Source organism: Geotrypetes seraphini, chromosome 10 (assembly GCF_902459505.1).
Source record: "Geotrypetes seraphini chromosome 10, aGeoSer1.1, whole genome shotgun sequence".
Taxonomy (NCBI): Eukaryota; Metazoa; Chordata; class Amphibia; order Gymnophiona; family Dermophiidae; genus Geotrypetes; species Geotrypetes seraphini.
The window spans coordinates 119684487-119700338 of record NC_047093.1 but is presented as its reverse complement, the minus strand read 5'-3'; the positions used below and the strand labels follow the sequence as shown (position 1 = coordinate 119700338).

General features: G+C 43.0%; 1 protein-coding gene across 1 annotated transcript in view; it reads right to left on the bottom strand.

Moving 5' to 3' along the window:
• Window positions 1–15047, bottom strand: part of LOC117368559 (vomeronasal type-2 receptor 116-like) — a 31214-nt gene extending 16167 nt beyond the window's left edge. Inside the window, exons 1-3 of the mRNA XM_033962291.1 lie at window positions 14984–15047; window positions 13344–13399; window positions 9670–10467 (exon numbers count right to left, since the gene is read on the bottom strand). Coding sequence (XP_033818182.1) covers window positions 9670–10467; window positions 13344–13399; window positions 14984–15047 — 918 coding nt within the window. The remainder of the gene's footprint in view (window positions 1–9669; window positions 10468–13343; window positions 13400–14983) is intronic.
• Between the last annotated feature and the right edge of the window lie 805 nt (window positions 15048–15852).

Below are 15852 nucleotides of genomic sequence, written 5' to 3'. Positions count from 1 at the left end.
TTGAACAGCAGTGGTCCCAGCACTGCTGTTTCCTGCAGGACACCACTCGTAACTGCTTCCCATTCCGAGTAGTGTCCCTTTACTCCCACTCTCTGCTTCCTGTCCTCCAGCCAATTACAGATCCATCTGTTCACGTCTCCTTCCACTCCGTGGTTTCACAGTTTTCTTAGCAGGCGCTCATGGGGTACTTTGTTGAAGGCTTTTTGGAAGTCCAGATATATGATGTCTATGGGGTCACCATGGTCCAATTGTTTGTTTATCCCCTTGAAGAAGTACAGTAGGTTTGTTTGGCAAGATCTTCCTTTACAGAAACCATGCTGGCTGGTTCTCATCAGATTATTTCTCTCTATATGCTCATTGATGCTGTCTTTGATTAATGATTCAGCCATCTTCCCCGGAACTGAGGTTAACTCACTGGTCTGTAGTTCCCTGAGTCACTTCAGAGGAAGTGTTAGATATTTCAAAACTATATATGAATCAGGAAGTTAGAAAGTGAAGGCTGATGCTAGAGAATGTAAGCATCTTTAAAGAGGAAAGTTTTAAGTTTAGTTTTAAACTTTTCGAGGGAGTTCTCTAATCGAATGTCGAGTGGATGGGCATTCCACAAAGAGGGGGAGGTAACTGAGAAGATGGATTTGCGAGTGGTGTCATGAAACAATTCCCATATTGACGGTATAGAAAGTAAATTTTGATTATTTGATCGGAGGACCCTTGATGATGAGTATGGGATCAAAAGTTTACCTATAAATGCCAGTTGATTAGAATTTTTTGTTTTGAAGGTGAGGAGAAGTATTTTAAAGGAAAGAGGATGAGAAAAGGGCAGCCAGTGTGCTTTACAGAGAAGAGGGGTGACATGATCAACCCTTTTAGTATGATAGATTAATTTAACAGCAGTATTTTGTAATAATTGTAAACGATGGATTTCTTTCTGGGTTATGCCTTGATAGAGGGCATTATAATAATCAATGGTTGAAATTACTAGGGAGTGAATCAAGATATTAGTAGAAGAATGGTCGAGAAAAGAGGAAATAGAATAGATGAGCCTGAGCTTATGAAAACATTTCTGCATGACTGCAGTGGCGTACCTAGCATATGTAAACCAACACTTTCAATTGGCGACTGCTGTGATAATAGGACATAAGAAAATATCGTGTCACCTCACATTTCACTCAAAAAGAAGGAAAAAAGCCTCAGAAAAGGCCCTCCCACTGCCACAAAAGTGGATATCAAGGTGGTTAGACGGTAACCTCACAGGCAAAACCTTCAAAAATGAGTTAATACGAGCAAAGAAACTTATGCTTCACATGTATGTAATTGTAGATAGAGGAATAAAGCCACTTATCTTCAACTGATCGGCACACCGACGGAGGCCAGCGTTTCACTGACTAGCTGCATCAGGGTGTGACCCGACCGATCAGTCCGCAAAACAGAAAGGAAAAACAAAAGGAACTTAGACAGTCTCTCATTATGTTTTAACTTCTTAGTGTTCAAATACTAACTTGTACCTTAAAAGAGCGGAAACAACCGCTTCAGCTGAGTCCAAACAGATGGCTTACATGGGGCGGCTCTGAACTTCTAAAATTTAAATACCCCCGGTAGGAGCGTCACTACCGGAACGATTGAGTTTACTGATAGTTTTAAACATCCAGGCACAAAGAAACTGTACAAACTCAAACATCTGACCACCTGCTCTTCTATGTTCGTGGTATATGTTATTTTCTGCCCATGTTTTAAAATTTACGTGGGGCAGACCACACGGACTCTGAGGAGACGCATCACTGAACATAAGAGTTGTCTTCATAACAACAAGCTGCAAGCTCCCCTTGTTGCACACTGTCTCGAACACAGTCATAACTTTGAAGATCTATGTTGCTTTGCCATTGATCACGTCAAGGAAGGCACTACAAATCGATCGACCCAGTTGTTACGTGCTGAACAGTTCTGGATCCACCTTTTAAACAGCGAAGAACCAATTGGGTTAAATCAGAGACTGGATATTTTCTTATGTCCTATTATCACAGCAGTCGCCAATTGAAAGTGTTGGTTTACATACATTGGTTTTTCAATACATCTGTGTTTTTAAGTACCTAGCATATGTAACACCCGGGGCCCATCATTTTTTGGCACCCTCCCATCTGTATGAAAAACATGATGTTTAGTAACAAGCCACATGTCACACATGAGTACCTAGGAAAAGGCAGCATCCTACATACTGCAATACAACATTGTAAAACTAAACAAGCCAGACTAGTACAGATTAATCCTACACCGTCAATCCTAACAGAAAACCATGTCTTTCGAAAACACAGAACACAGAAAACACTTTCTCTTAGTATGAAATGTCATCACAAACTAACCCCTTCCCCTTTTACAAAACTTAAGTGTAGATTTTAGCCACGGTGGTAACAGCTCTGACGTTCATGGAATTCTGAGCATCAGAGCTGCTACCACCACGGCTGGCGCTAAAAAACGCTCCACAGTTTTATAAAAGGGGGGATAAAATAGAAATACATAGACAAAGGTTAAATTGAACCAGCAAGAAGCTGGACTTCAAACAATGCAACACCATAGAAGCAGTGACACATGTCTCCTAAAGCAATAAATAAATAGAAAATTTTTGTTCTACCTTTGTCTTCTCTGGTTTCTGCTTTCCTCATCTTCTTGTTAATCTCTTCCTTCCATCCACTGTCTGTCATCTCTCTGCCCCTATATGGCATCTTCTCTCCTTCTATGCCCCTTCCAGAAACTGTATGCCTTCCCCTTCCATTTCTCCTTTCACCCCCATTGGTCTGGCATCTCTCTCCTCTCCCAATCTTCTCTTCTGAGATCCCTTTCTTCCCTCATTTTCCTTTTCAATTTATTTTCTGCATCCATCTAGATTACGTTCTTACTACCCTTTCATCAATTTCCTTTTTTACTGTCTACCTAAAGCTCGCCACCTCTTTCCCTCAACTCTTCCAGTATCTAACTCTATCCTCTTTCCTCAATCCAGCATGTACCTTTTTTTATTTCTCCTCCCCACTTCCTTCCAGCATCTGCTCCCCCTCTCCCTCCACTTCCATTCAGTCTGCCCCCTTCTCTCCCATACTTTCATTCAGTGTCTGTCCCCCTCTCTCTACCCCTTCCATCTACTGTTCACCTTCTGTCTCACCCCTTCCATTCTCTACCCTTTCTGCCCTTTCCATCCAGTGTCCCTGCCCACTCTCTCTTCCATATGGTAACTACCCTCTTTCTATGCTCCTTCCATAAACTGTCTCCTTTGTACATGATTCATTTCAGCTTCACCCCCTCTCCATTTTTCTGTCTCTTTATGCTCTGGAATCTCTCTCTTCTCCTTTCCTTCCTTCCCACTCCACCCCATGGTCTGGCATCTCTATCTCCTTCCCTCCCCCATGCCCTGGCATCTCTTCCTCTCCATGCTCTGGTACCTCTTCTCCCTCTGGTCTGGCATTTGTTTCCTGTCTCTCCCCCATGCCCTGGCATATTTCTCCTCTCCTTCCAACTCCCCCTCTCCCTCCATTATCTGGCATCTCCTCTCCTTCCTTTCTCTCCCTCCCTCCCTCCTTCCTTCCTTTCCCATGGTCTGGCATCTGTCTCCTTCCCCACCCCCCATGCCCTGACATCTCTCCCTCCCCCTCCATGGTCTGGTATCTCCTTTCCTTTCCTTCCCTCCCATGGACTTGGCATCTCTTGTTCCTCTCCCTTTTCCTTCTCCCTCCTTCTGTGTCAGCATTCCCCCTATCTACCTACTACTCTAATATCCAGAACCTCCTTTTCTTCTTATTACATCCACCCTGTGTCCAGTATCTCCCACCTGTCTTGCTACTCAAATCATGTCTGTTTTTTCCCTTCACTCTACAACCTCCATGTCCAGCATCTTCCTGTGTTCCTTTTTTTCTTCCTTATCTGATTTAGCAGCTTTCTTCCCTTTCCTGAGCCAGCCAACCCACCATCTTCCCACATCTCATTTCAGTACCTCCTCTCTTTTCCCCAACTTAATAGGCCTGAATGGTATAGAAGTCCTTCAGAGTGTTCCAGTGCTGCTGCAAGACTGGAGGCGATTCTTAGCTGCCATCAGCCCTGCCTTCGGCTGTGCCGGTAATCGGCGATCGCTTCCCCTCCCGTGCTAAAGCCTGCCTCCCTCCTTCCTTCCCTATACCACCGAAATGGTCAGGGGGGCTGCCAGGTCCGGAATCACCCTCCCTATTCTCAGGGCCGGCATTAGGGGATGGCACGGAGGCCCCGCGATCCAGGCTGCTCTCTTAGCTGCCATCAACCCTGCCATCGGCTGCGCCGGTAAAGCTAAACTGGACGGTAAAAGCAAAGAGAGATGCCGCGGGATTTTTCCACTTGCCTGCATCGCTCGAAGTTCTGCCGCTCTCGATCCCGCCCCTCAAAAACAGGAAGTCACTTCAGAGAAGGCGGGATCGAGAGCGGCAGAACTTCGAGCGATGCAGACAAGTGGAAAAGTCCCGCGGTGTCTCTCTTTGCTTTTACCGTCCAATTTAGCTTTACCGGCACAGCCGAAGGCAGGGATGATGGCAGCTAAGAGAGCTGCCTGGATCGCAGGGCTCCCTTGCCATCCCCTAATGCCGGCCCTGAGAATAGGGAGGGTGATTCTGGACCTGATGGCCCCCCCTGACCATTTCAGCGCTATAGGGAGGGAAGGAGGGAGGCAGGTTTTGCGTGGGAGGGGAGGCAAACGCCGATCCCTTGTGCCCTCGCACAGCTTCGGGATGCTGTCCCTGACAACAGGACATTTTGGCATCCCGAAGCGGTGGGTAGGGACAACGGGACAGTCGGTCACCTTAAGTAAGAAGGGCGGCAGTAAGGAGGGAGGGAGCGCGATAGGGACTGGGCCGGCTGTGCACCTCCCTAAGGCTGCACCCGGGGCGGACCGCCTCCCCACCCTTGGTATGCCACTGCATGTCTGCACTAATTTGTTGATGGAAAGTAAGATCCCTGTCTAGAATGACTTTGTTATCCATTTGAATTGGGGAGGAGTCAATACTGACATAGATGGTCAACTGGGGAAATTGAGAAAAGAACACTAGTAGTTTTAAGAATGTTCAATGATAGTTTGTTATGCCGAAGCCAAAGGCTGATTTTATTGAGTTTTTGATTAATTTCTGTTATGACTTCAGGGGATGTAGGATTTATGGGATGAAGTAATTGAATATCATCAGCATAAGTATATACATTAAAACCTATAGATTGGGCTAGGGTGAGTAGTGGAGCTAGGAATATATTAAAGAGAAGGGGAGAAAGAATTGAACCTTGGGGCACTCATAGTTTTGGTAGATAGTGGATCTTTCTTTGAATTCTCAACAACCCCTTTCATCTAGATCAGGGATCTCAATGTCCCTTCTTGAGGGCCGCAATCCAGTCGGGTTTTCAGGATTTCCCCTATGAATATGCATTGAAAGCAGTGCATGCACATAGATCTCATGCATATTCATTGGGGAAATCCTGAAAACCCAACTAGATTGCAGCCCTTGAGGAGGGACTTTGAGAACCCTGCTCTAGATGAAAGGGGTTGTTGAGAATTCAAAGAAAGATCCACTATCTACCAAAACTATGAGTGCCCCAAGGTTCAATTCTTTCTCCCCTTCTCTTTAATATATTCCTAGCTCCACTACTCACCCTTGCCCAATCTAATACATAAATTTAAATTAGTATTCCCTTCCACTAGGGGTATATAAACCTTAGGTAGGCTCACACTCTATGGCATTTGATTTGGTAAAAATCTGGAATGATCTTCCTTCAGAAATTAGACTTCTCTCTTCTTTGACACTTTTTAGAATGAGTTTGAAGACGTATCTTTTTAAGAAATTCTTAAATGATAAATAAGGGATTGTAATAGATTAATTTTGTCCTATCATTGTCTCCTTTACCTCTTTGGTTAATTTTGTGAACCGGATCGAGTCCCTTTCTGGGAATGACCCGGTATATAAGACAAAGAATTGGATCGATTGGTATTAGTTAAACACATTCAATGAATATCTAATTACAGTGGTGCTCATTGCAGTTCAAACAAATAACTAAAGTGATAGATCTGTTGGCTACTACTGCATGATCAAAGGGTGAGGAAGTATATAATTTGATAGGGCAAGAGCAGAGTCAGGAGCTGTTTAACCTGTGCTACTGGGGTTATTGCTGGGCATGTGACAAAAAAAGAAACAAAACCTATATATCGTATATACTGAAATATAAGTTGATCCGAATATAAGTTGAGATCCCCATTTTCCCCCCAAAAAGGAGGAAAAATGGTTGACTCGAATATAAGTCAGGTGGCTTAATATTCAAGTGTCCTGCCCTGCTAGGTTCTGCACTCAGCCCCCCTCCCTCCCTGCCCTGCACTCAGTCCCATTCCCTACCAGGCTGTGAACCAAGCCCCCCTACCTGCCAGGCTCTGAACACTGTCCCACCTTCCTCCTTTGTACCCTCTTCCCCCTAAAAAGAGCCAACTCATCAGTGATGTCACAATGGCTTGATTGTCCCTTCTTACCCAGCCAGCAGATTAACCCTTCCCCTTAACTTAAACTACCTAATGGTAGGCCGGGACAGGAGGGATCCCTACCGTCTCCTGCCCCAGCCAACACTAATAATTACTACCCTCCCTCCTTCCCTCCCTCGTGTACCTGTTCCCTGGTGGTCCAGGGAAATCCTCCTTTGTAAAGGTAGTAGCCAGCAGCACACCCAGGCCGGCATGCAGGAGCGAGCTTTCGTGCTGCCAGCCTGCTCTGCACCACTCCTTGATAGGCTGCCGCGAGAACTGCAAATCCTGTGAGAACTTGCGGCAGCCTATCAAGGAGCAGTGGAGGGCTGGCCGGCAGCAATAAAAACTCATTCCTGCATGCCGACCCGGGTGTGCCGCTGGCTACAACATTTACAATCTTCAGGAGGATTTCAGCGTGGGATACACACTGGACCACTAATTCTGAAAAGGCGATGAGGGGGGCCCCGATAGAGTCTTAGCTCCTTTCACTCTCTTTCCTGCCTCTAATCTCAGAGATGGGGGCCCTGGGCTCAGAGGGTCTGTAGCATGTGAATGAGGAGGGACCCTTTCTCTCTGACTTTGGGGGGAGGAGAGGAAGGGCCATGCTAGGGAGGTGTTGGATTCCTCGCTGAAGGAGAGGAGCTTCCAATTGCCAGGGGAGAGAGGATGTTTGCAGCTTCTGAGATAAGTCCTTGTAGATGGTAGTTTAAGTTTGTTGACTAAGTCACACTGAATTTAGTAGTGGGTGTGTGTTGTCGTAGCTTAAAGGGCAAAGAAGTGAAAGTAATACTGTGTAACTGGATAAGACTTCTCAGAATACAAATAAGCAAAATATATGTCTGGCTTATAAAGTAAGTAAAGTGTTCACATACACTCAGAATTGTGAAATTTGACCAAGAGCGTTAGCTCCTATAGCCAAACCCACCACCCCATCACTGTGTATGACTTATTTTGGAAAAGAGCTTGAAAAAGATTATACTGTTCAAATGCTCAACTAATTTTCAATGGCAAAGAAGAGAAAGAAGTTCCCACTTAGCTTTCAACTGTGTCAGCAGGTCCCACTTAGCTTTCAACTGTGTCAGCCGACACAGTTGAAAGCTAAGTGGGAACGTCTTTCTCGCTTTTGCCATTGAATATTAGTTGAGCATTTGAACAGTATGTTCTTTCAAGTTCTTTTTCAAAATAAGTCATACACAGTGATGGGGCATTGGGTTTGGCTATAGGAGCTAACGCTCTTGGTCAAATTTCACAATTCTGAGTGTATGTGAACACTTTACTTACTTTATAAGCCAGACATATATTTTGATTATTTGTATTCTGAGAAGTCTTATCCAGTTACACAATATAAGTTTGTTGGACATATGTGACTTCTTGCTTTCACAAGACTCATCAGTAATGATTTTTGCACTTTTCTTTGCTTTTTGAAATTCTGGAATGTTGTGATTTTGCACTTGACACTTTGGGCATTTTATTATAGCTATTACCAATTTTTGCACTTCTGAATTCATATTTATTAGAGTTTTATATATACAGTACTTCCTGATATTGGAACCCCCATGAAACTTGAAAAACCGCAAATATGGTTTTTCATGGGGGAGAATGGAGAGGGCAGAGGGAGAGCAGGAAAGAGCAGCCAGAGCACCGGTGAGTGAAGGAAATCATTCGCTGTATGCTCCGACTGCTTCTTCCTGTACTAAAGTCGGGCCTTACCAATCAGGAGGTGCGTGTCAAAGCAGCTCCTGATTGGTGAGGCCCGACTTTAGTACAGGAAGAGGCAGTCAGCACACAGCGAATGATTTCCTTCATTCGCTGGCGCTCCGGCTGCCCTATCCTGCCTCTCCAGCTGTCCTCTTCTGGTAGGCGGTACATGGTCGGAAAATACTGCAAATGATCGGGACCGCGAACCACCGACCGTGAATTCATGGGGGAGGACTGTATACAAAAAAAGCTTATTGAGCTAGAGCTAGAGGATGGCGTTATATTTTTGTGGGTAACCTTGCAGGCACTTTAGGGTGCTGTATGTTTGACCAACCCTGGTGAACTTCTGACTTTTTGTCAAAAAGTTCCCATAAACCGATTGCCACCCTCTGCTATCTATTAAATTTTCTGAAAACATTGGTACTTCTAACCAGTATTAATTAAGTGGTGCAAACTTGAAAGCCCATAGATTCAAGACAGTTCCATGAAATGAGAGTACGTCTCTTTCTTCCAGTTTATATGTTATGACCCTTCTTTTATAGAGTAGGCTATTTATTACGAAGGAAAAGAGATACCAGACCATGGAGAGAGAAGTGAAGGAGAAAGATACCAGACCTGGGAGGAGGAAAGGAGGAAAGAGACAGATACCATATCTGAGGAAAGGAAAGGAGGGGAGAGAGAGAGAGAGAGATGCTAAAATCTTGTTAGTGGGAGGGAGAGATGGAAGGGAGAGGCAGACAGTTTTAGGAAGAGGCATACAAAAAGATCAGATGGCATATGGAAGAGGCAGAGAGAGGGCAGATAGTGGATGGAAGGAAGAAAATGATGAGGAATGCAGAAAGATGACAAAGGTAGAAAAAAAAATTATATTTGTTTTATATATTTATTTTTGCTTTAGGATAAAGTATTATTGTAGCTGTGTTGATAATAGTTTATTAATAGAAAATGGAAATAAGGTGATCCTGTTTATTGGACTAATTTTAATACATATTTTACTAATTCAAAGACCATAACTCCTTTCCTGGGTCAGAACAGGGATACTGTAAAAGCAGTATAGTTTATTGACCTGAAGAAAAAGGTTTTAATCTCTGAAAGCTAATTGAGAAATGTATTAGTCCAATAAAATGACAGGCACCAAATTTTCTTTCCGCCATGCCCCTTGCCTCCTACCCAAATGCAAAATATAAATTGGTGGGCTTCCCAAAGCCCTGCCAGCTGCAGATCTCTTCCTCTAGGAAGGAAGGGGGGATTTGGTCAGAGATCTTTGGAGGTTGCATAGAAGAAAAACTGTACACTGGTTATGGTAATCTTTGTTGTTTGTTTTGAATTTTAAAATAAAAGAAATAAAGTGGAAATAAAGAAGTAAATAAGAAAATGGGGCAGGGGGCATGATAGGGAGGCAGAGGGCCCAGTGGACCTGTGTGCCTAGGGGCCCTCAATGAACTAATCTTGTCCTGAATTCAGGTCCTTACCTTCCATGGCAAAGAGTCCAAAACGTCCATATTTTCTCTGGTCCATGTAATGCCATTTCTTGAGCCAGACATGATCATGTTATGCAGTGCGTGTGCCACGGCATACACAGCATTATACACACTGTAGCTGCTCCCAAGGAATGTGCCGAGACAGTGAGCTATGACAACTTTCTTAAATGTAGCGTTGCAGTCTCTTCTGATCTTCTTTGGGCATCGGCTGTCACACAGGACCTTCCACCAAAATTTACTATTGACATCATTTGCCAGCCTGACAGGTGTCATCTCACGGATAAATTTATAAAAATGTGGCATAGCTTTCTTATATGGTTTGAATATAAAGAACTTGTTGCTTATGTTAAAGTGTTTTAGATTGTCTTTTTTTTCTACCTCAGCTATAGTGATAAAAACCACGCCACTTTTCACATTTGCTTGAAGATTCCATAGATCATGTAGAGAAAATGCACCATTTTTATTAAAGTAGTAAATGTTCACAGCAGATGATTGTTTAATTGCTCTAAAAAATTTCTGTAATTCTAAAACTGAGCAAATGCTCTGGTGAGGACAGCTTTGATGTAATGCGATGCAGCCACCATTCCGTTCAATCCCTTCTTTCATGATCTCGATAGCTCTCACACTGCTTTCGTCATTGGTTGATATGATATTGACCCATTTCCAGCCAAAATACTTCAGTAGCTTGCCTATCGCAGCACAGAGATGCAACTCACTGGGGATAGTCCGGTAAAAATAAGGATACTGAACAGGGTCACTCATATAAAGATTCTGTGAGATATAACTGACCTATCAGGACAATATAAAATAATTAATATATAATCATTTTTCATCTCTCTGAAGAACAATTTATATCACATAGGTCATAGGATTTAATAGCACATAGTTTGCAGGAGGGTGCTTGTGTCTAGGCTCCTGTTAGTCTCTCCTTTATAAAATTGCTCTTTATGAAGATCATTTTATAAAGGAATGTATAATATACCTGATATTGCATGCCCCCCTTTTGGAATATTTAGTCACTTACACATAGACAGCCTCACATTAGGCCAACTCTCTTCCTCCCACCCTCCCTCACAAATCCAGGGAGGTACTTAAATGTATTTGAATGTAGAATGATTTTATTGTAGTATTGCTTTGCAAGTTAATCAAGACAACATTATATGGTATTGGCTTTTCTTTGGAGCCTCTGGAAGAATACAAAGTGGGAACAGTCAGTAAATTTTTCAAGCTGTAAATATTCTTCAATCCAGTCATTAAAAAGTATGTATATTTATTTTAGATCAGTAATCTGAAAGTGTTGGCCTGTGGGCTAAATGCGGCCCGCCAGGTACTATTTTGCGGCCCATGGTCTGTACTAGTGCTGACCACTCTTTGCAGCTTCTTCTGGATTCCCCCCCGGTCTCCCACTCTTATCTTCAGATTATTACCACAGCCTGCAGAGAGGATTGCTAGTGCTGTAGCAATCTTTGCAGACTGCCGTTGTCCTCAGGAGCACGTTCCCGCTGCCGCGATTCTGCCCCTGACATCAGAGGAGGGGCAGGACCACAACAGAGAGAACATGCTGTGGAGGCCGATGGAAGTCTGCAAGGAACACTACAACACCAGCGATCCTCTCTGCAGGCTCCGGTAATTAGCTGAAACTAAGACTGGGAGCCCAAGGAGGAAGCTGGAGGATACTGCAAAGAAGAGGGGAACATGCAGGCCTTCGTTGGGGGGGGGGAAGATTTATAAACTATATAGAGTTTTACCTCATTCAAAATTGTCATTTCTTTAATAAGACGTTAACTATTTTTTCTGCGGCCCTCCAAGTACCTACAAATCCAAAATGTGGTCCTGCAAAAGGTTTGAGTTTGAGACAACTTTTTGAGAGTGATTGCATTTGAAGTAAAGGGAAATAGGGACATTTCAAGTGGAAACAGTAGGCAGGAAGATGGGCTGATATTTCTTCCTACTGGTTGCACCACTTGGTTTCATTTTCAAGGCTCCTTTCTCTTGAAAACAGAGATTAGTGTTCGGGTAGATGAGGTTAAATATAATCAAGTGCAGGGTTCCATGTTAGAAGTCACCACCCATAAGAACATAAGAAGTTGCCTCCGCTGGGTCAGACCAGAGGTCCATCGCGCCCAACAGTCCGCACCCGCGGCGGCCCATCAGGTCCATGATCTGTCAGGTTTTCTTGATTTAGCCCTATAGCCCCCTTATTTTTCTATCTATACTCTTTCTATACCCTATCTACCTCTCTCTGTACCTCTCAATCCCCCTATCCTTCAGGAATCTATCCAACCCCTCTATGAATCCCCGTAGTGTACTCTGCCCGATCACCTCCTCCGGGAGCTCGTTCCATGTGTACACAACCCTCTGAGTGAAGAAAAACCTCCTGGCATTGGTTCTAAACCTGTCCCCTTCCAGTTTCTTCGAGTGCCCTCTCGTACTTGTTGTTCCCCGTGGTCTTAAGAACCTATCCTTGTCTACCTTCTCTATGCCCTTCATGATCTTGAAAGTTTCTATCATGTCTCCTCTAAGTCTCCTCTTCTCCAGGGAGAAGAGCCCCAGCTTGTCCAGCCTGTCAGCATATGAACAGTCTTCCATACCTTTTATCATTTTCGTCGCTCTTCTCTGGACCCTTTCAAGTATCGCCATGTCTTTCTTGAGGTACGGTGACCAATATTGGACACAGTATTCCAGATGTGGGCGCACCATCGCACGATACATCGGCATGATGACTTCCTTCGTCCTGGTTGTGATACCCTTCTTAATGATGCCCAGCATTCTGTTTGCTTTCTTTGAGGTCGCTGCACATTGTGCCGATGATTTCATTGTTGTATCCACCAGCACACCCAAGTCTTTTTCAAGATTACTTTCCCCCAGCAATGCTCCCCCCATTTTGTAGCTGAACATCGGGTTCCTTTTCCCTATATGCATGACCTTGAATTTCTCTATGTTAAAGCGCATTTGCCATTTATTTGCCCACTCTTCCAGTTTGCTTAGGTCCCTTTGCACGTCTTTGCACTCCTCTGTGGTCCTAACTCTGCTGCAGAGTTTGGTGTCATCTGCAAATTTTATAACTTCACACTTCGTCCCATGGAAAGGACCTAGATATCATCACTGAGGATACATTGAAATCCAGAGCTCAGTGTGTGGTGGCAGCTAAAAAATCAAATCAGATTTTAGAAATGGAAAAGAAAGATGCAGAACCATCTGAGACTCATTCAACCAGTTCACAGAGGAAGCTTTTGAAATCCCCCTGAAAGGCCTATGGCCTACAACCTGCCCGCTGTCCAGCAAAAATAGTACAAGTCAGTATTGGCCTCGTTGAAGGGGCCAATTAAATTGTTCACTCCTTGTTTGGAGAAGGGCAGCAGCCAACAACACAAAAAAAGACCTGTGGTACACCTCCTGATGATAAAGAGCTTCCTTGTTGAGGACAAGCTCAAAAACTACTAACCAGTCCCTAACATGTGTTTCCTGACAAAACATAGAATGGACAGTTTGCATTCAACTCAATAACCGGTTAATTGAATGTAAATATCTAGACCAGGATGTCATTCTGGCTTCAGACCTGGGTATAGAACAGAGATAGTTCTTCTGTCTCTTCTTGATAATCTGCACAGGGATCATTACAGGACATTAACCTTTAACACTGTGAATCATAATATCATTCTTACCTTTTTTTGCCAGTCTTGTATTTGTAGCACAGTACTTACAGTACATAGCTCAAAACCTATTTGTCAAAGAGACAACAATGAGTTTTGTTCAGCAACAACACATCATTACCTTGGACAGTGAACTGAGGGGTACCACAGGGGTCCATACTCTCTTCCATCTGATTTAATATCCACCTTAAGCCTTTGGCTGAACTGCTTCATTCAATGGACTCAAAATTCTATATCCATACCAATAACATACAACTTCTCATACCCATTGAATGAGATCTACCCATAGCTTTGGGTAAACTGACTGCCTGTTGTGACCGGGCATGGCCAAGCTGGGCTCAGCAAGTGACCTAACCCATGCACACAAACCTCGGCCGAGCGGTTTGCGAGGTTGTTTTGGTATCAAAATAAAAGAGTTCAAAACTTTGGGTGCAATTTTCATGGGTACTGTTTATTGTTTCACCAGTATAAACAAGTGTCAAATAAAATGCTAAGGTTTGTATCACTTTGAGCTTAAGTCCAGCATTCACAATCCAAAACAAAACAATTGCTGTCCAAATATATGACAAAATATAAAAGCCTTTTTCCAACAAAACAAAAGTTTTTCTTCTGAGGAAAGGCGCTTTGGCCACCCCAAGGTCCCTCCGTCCCACATGAAGTGGAACTATAATTAACTTACTGATATCAAGACTCTATATGCAAGTCTGCCCTGCATTTCATTTTCAATCTGCTTAAGTTTCATGTATTAAAGAAGCAAGCTGAGGCCTGCATGACACCAAACTTTTCTGGAAGAACAAAGGCTTGTCATGGATTTGAACATGAATCATGTGAGCAAGAAGATATATGGTCCCGTTACAGAGAGGCACAAGCAAAACAACTGGATGTAAAGATATAGGCATCAGGCCTTATGAATGTACTGAACTTTTTAGCTAGGCTGGACCTGACACCAGCTAACACAAAAAACAACAACTTTAAATTGCCAAACAAAGAAAAGACAGACCTACAGAAAAAACTGTGGACTTGTGTACGGATTGGTCATTTATACATAAACACAGCTATGGTTACCAGGAAATGATAGGATATGGTAGATAGGAGCAAATTTGCAATATGAGGTTTGATTGGCATAAGAGTAAAGGGTGTAGCCATGAGAGAAGGTTATAAAAATTGATGAATGCCTTTGTGTAAGGTAGGGATGATTACTTACAGCTAGATATTCTTTTGCCTTGGCACTAACCTGTACCAATCCCTCCAATGTATATCAAATGAACACTACCCTTTGTTAAATACATTTTGTGCTATTACATTGTCATATTCTGCTTAAATAAAATATTGTCAGCTTTTGGGTAATACATTGTTCGTTTGCATTGTCCTTGATGTCAATTATTTAGGAGCTTGTCAGAGGCTTCTCACTTCTGCCAGGCAAAACTCCCTTGGGGTTAGGCTTAATGCCCCAAGGGTGGGATCCTCTCCAAATAATTTTCCCTCTATGAATCAGCTTGGAAAGATCCCCTCCCCAGATCCCAACAAAATGACTACCTGTAGCTTGTATTTAAAGTTCAAAACAAAACCTCAACATTTTCAATAAACTTGGGCAGACTTTACTTTTCCTTCCAGCTCCTTTATTAGCAATGGCTCTCAGCCTATGTCCATACCTTCAGAGCTGGGCAAATCAGAACATTCTATTACCATATCATAGATAATGTCATTATCCGCCATTTCACTATCCTGCACAAACCCAGAATTAACCTTATCATTAGCCTCTTCATCAAAAATCTCTGCCTGGGGGGAGCGTGGCTTGACTGCGCTAGAAGATGGCTGGGTGATTAACTAGCTCCACTCCTCCAGGCATAACTTTAATTTCTTATCGGTTCAAAAATTCAAGTCTACTGCCAGATTGGTCATTCATGATCTATTATGGCCTCAACTAAGCAAATTAATTTAGAAACAGCGTTCGCTGGGAACAAATCAAAGAGAAGTAAGTAAGAACAGCTGACGCCGTGTAAAGTTCCCTTGCCAGTTGAGCCGACAGAAAAAGATGAATTCATGGAGGAATTTTGTTGTATTAAACTGCTACCGCATGGAATTCAGAGAAGCTGGAGACAGTGATAGAAAAAGTTGCTAATTTAGCCAAAAAGATCGAGGTAACAAATGCTCGTTTAGAAAATCTAGATGGAAGAATGGGAAAAGCAGAATCGGCTATGATTCAGTGCAAACAGAATCACAAGGAAATGCAAGAACTATCAAATCTTGAAGAAAATTCTCTAAATGAGCTGGATCTACAAAAACATATCTAACATTTTGATAAGTCACCAAACATTTGCATGGGAATTTAAGGAAAAAAGAAGCTCCTACACCCAAGACACGAGTTTTGAGTTGTAGAAATTGTTTCCTCCTATATTGTGTTTGTTTGGAGACATCTGGAAAGATGTTTATCTGTTGACCACAAAACAAGGCACTCTTATTTATAAAATATAATTTAAAAATGTCCTGTTTTTCTATGTCAGTTTTGAAAGTGACCAAC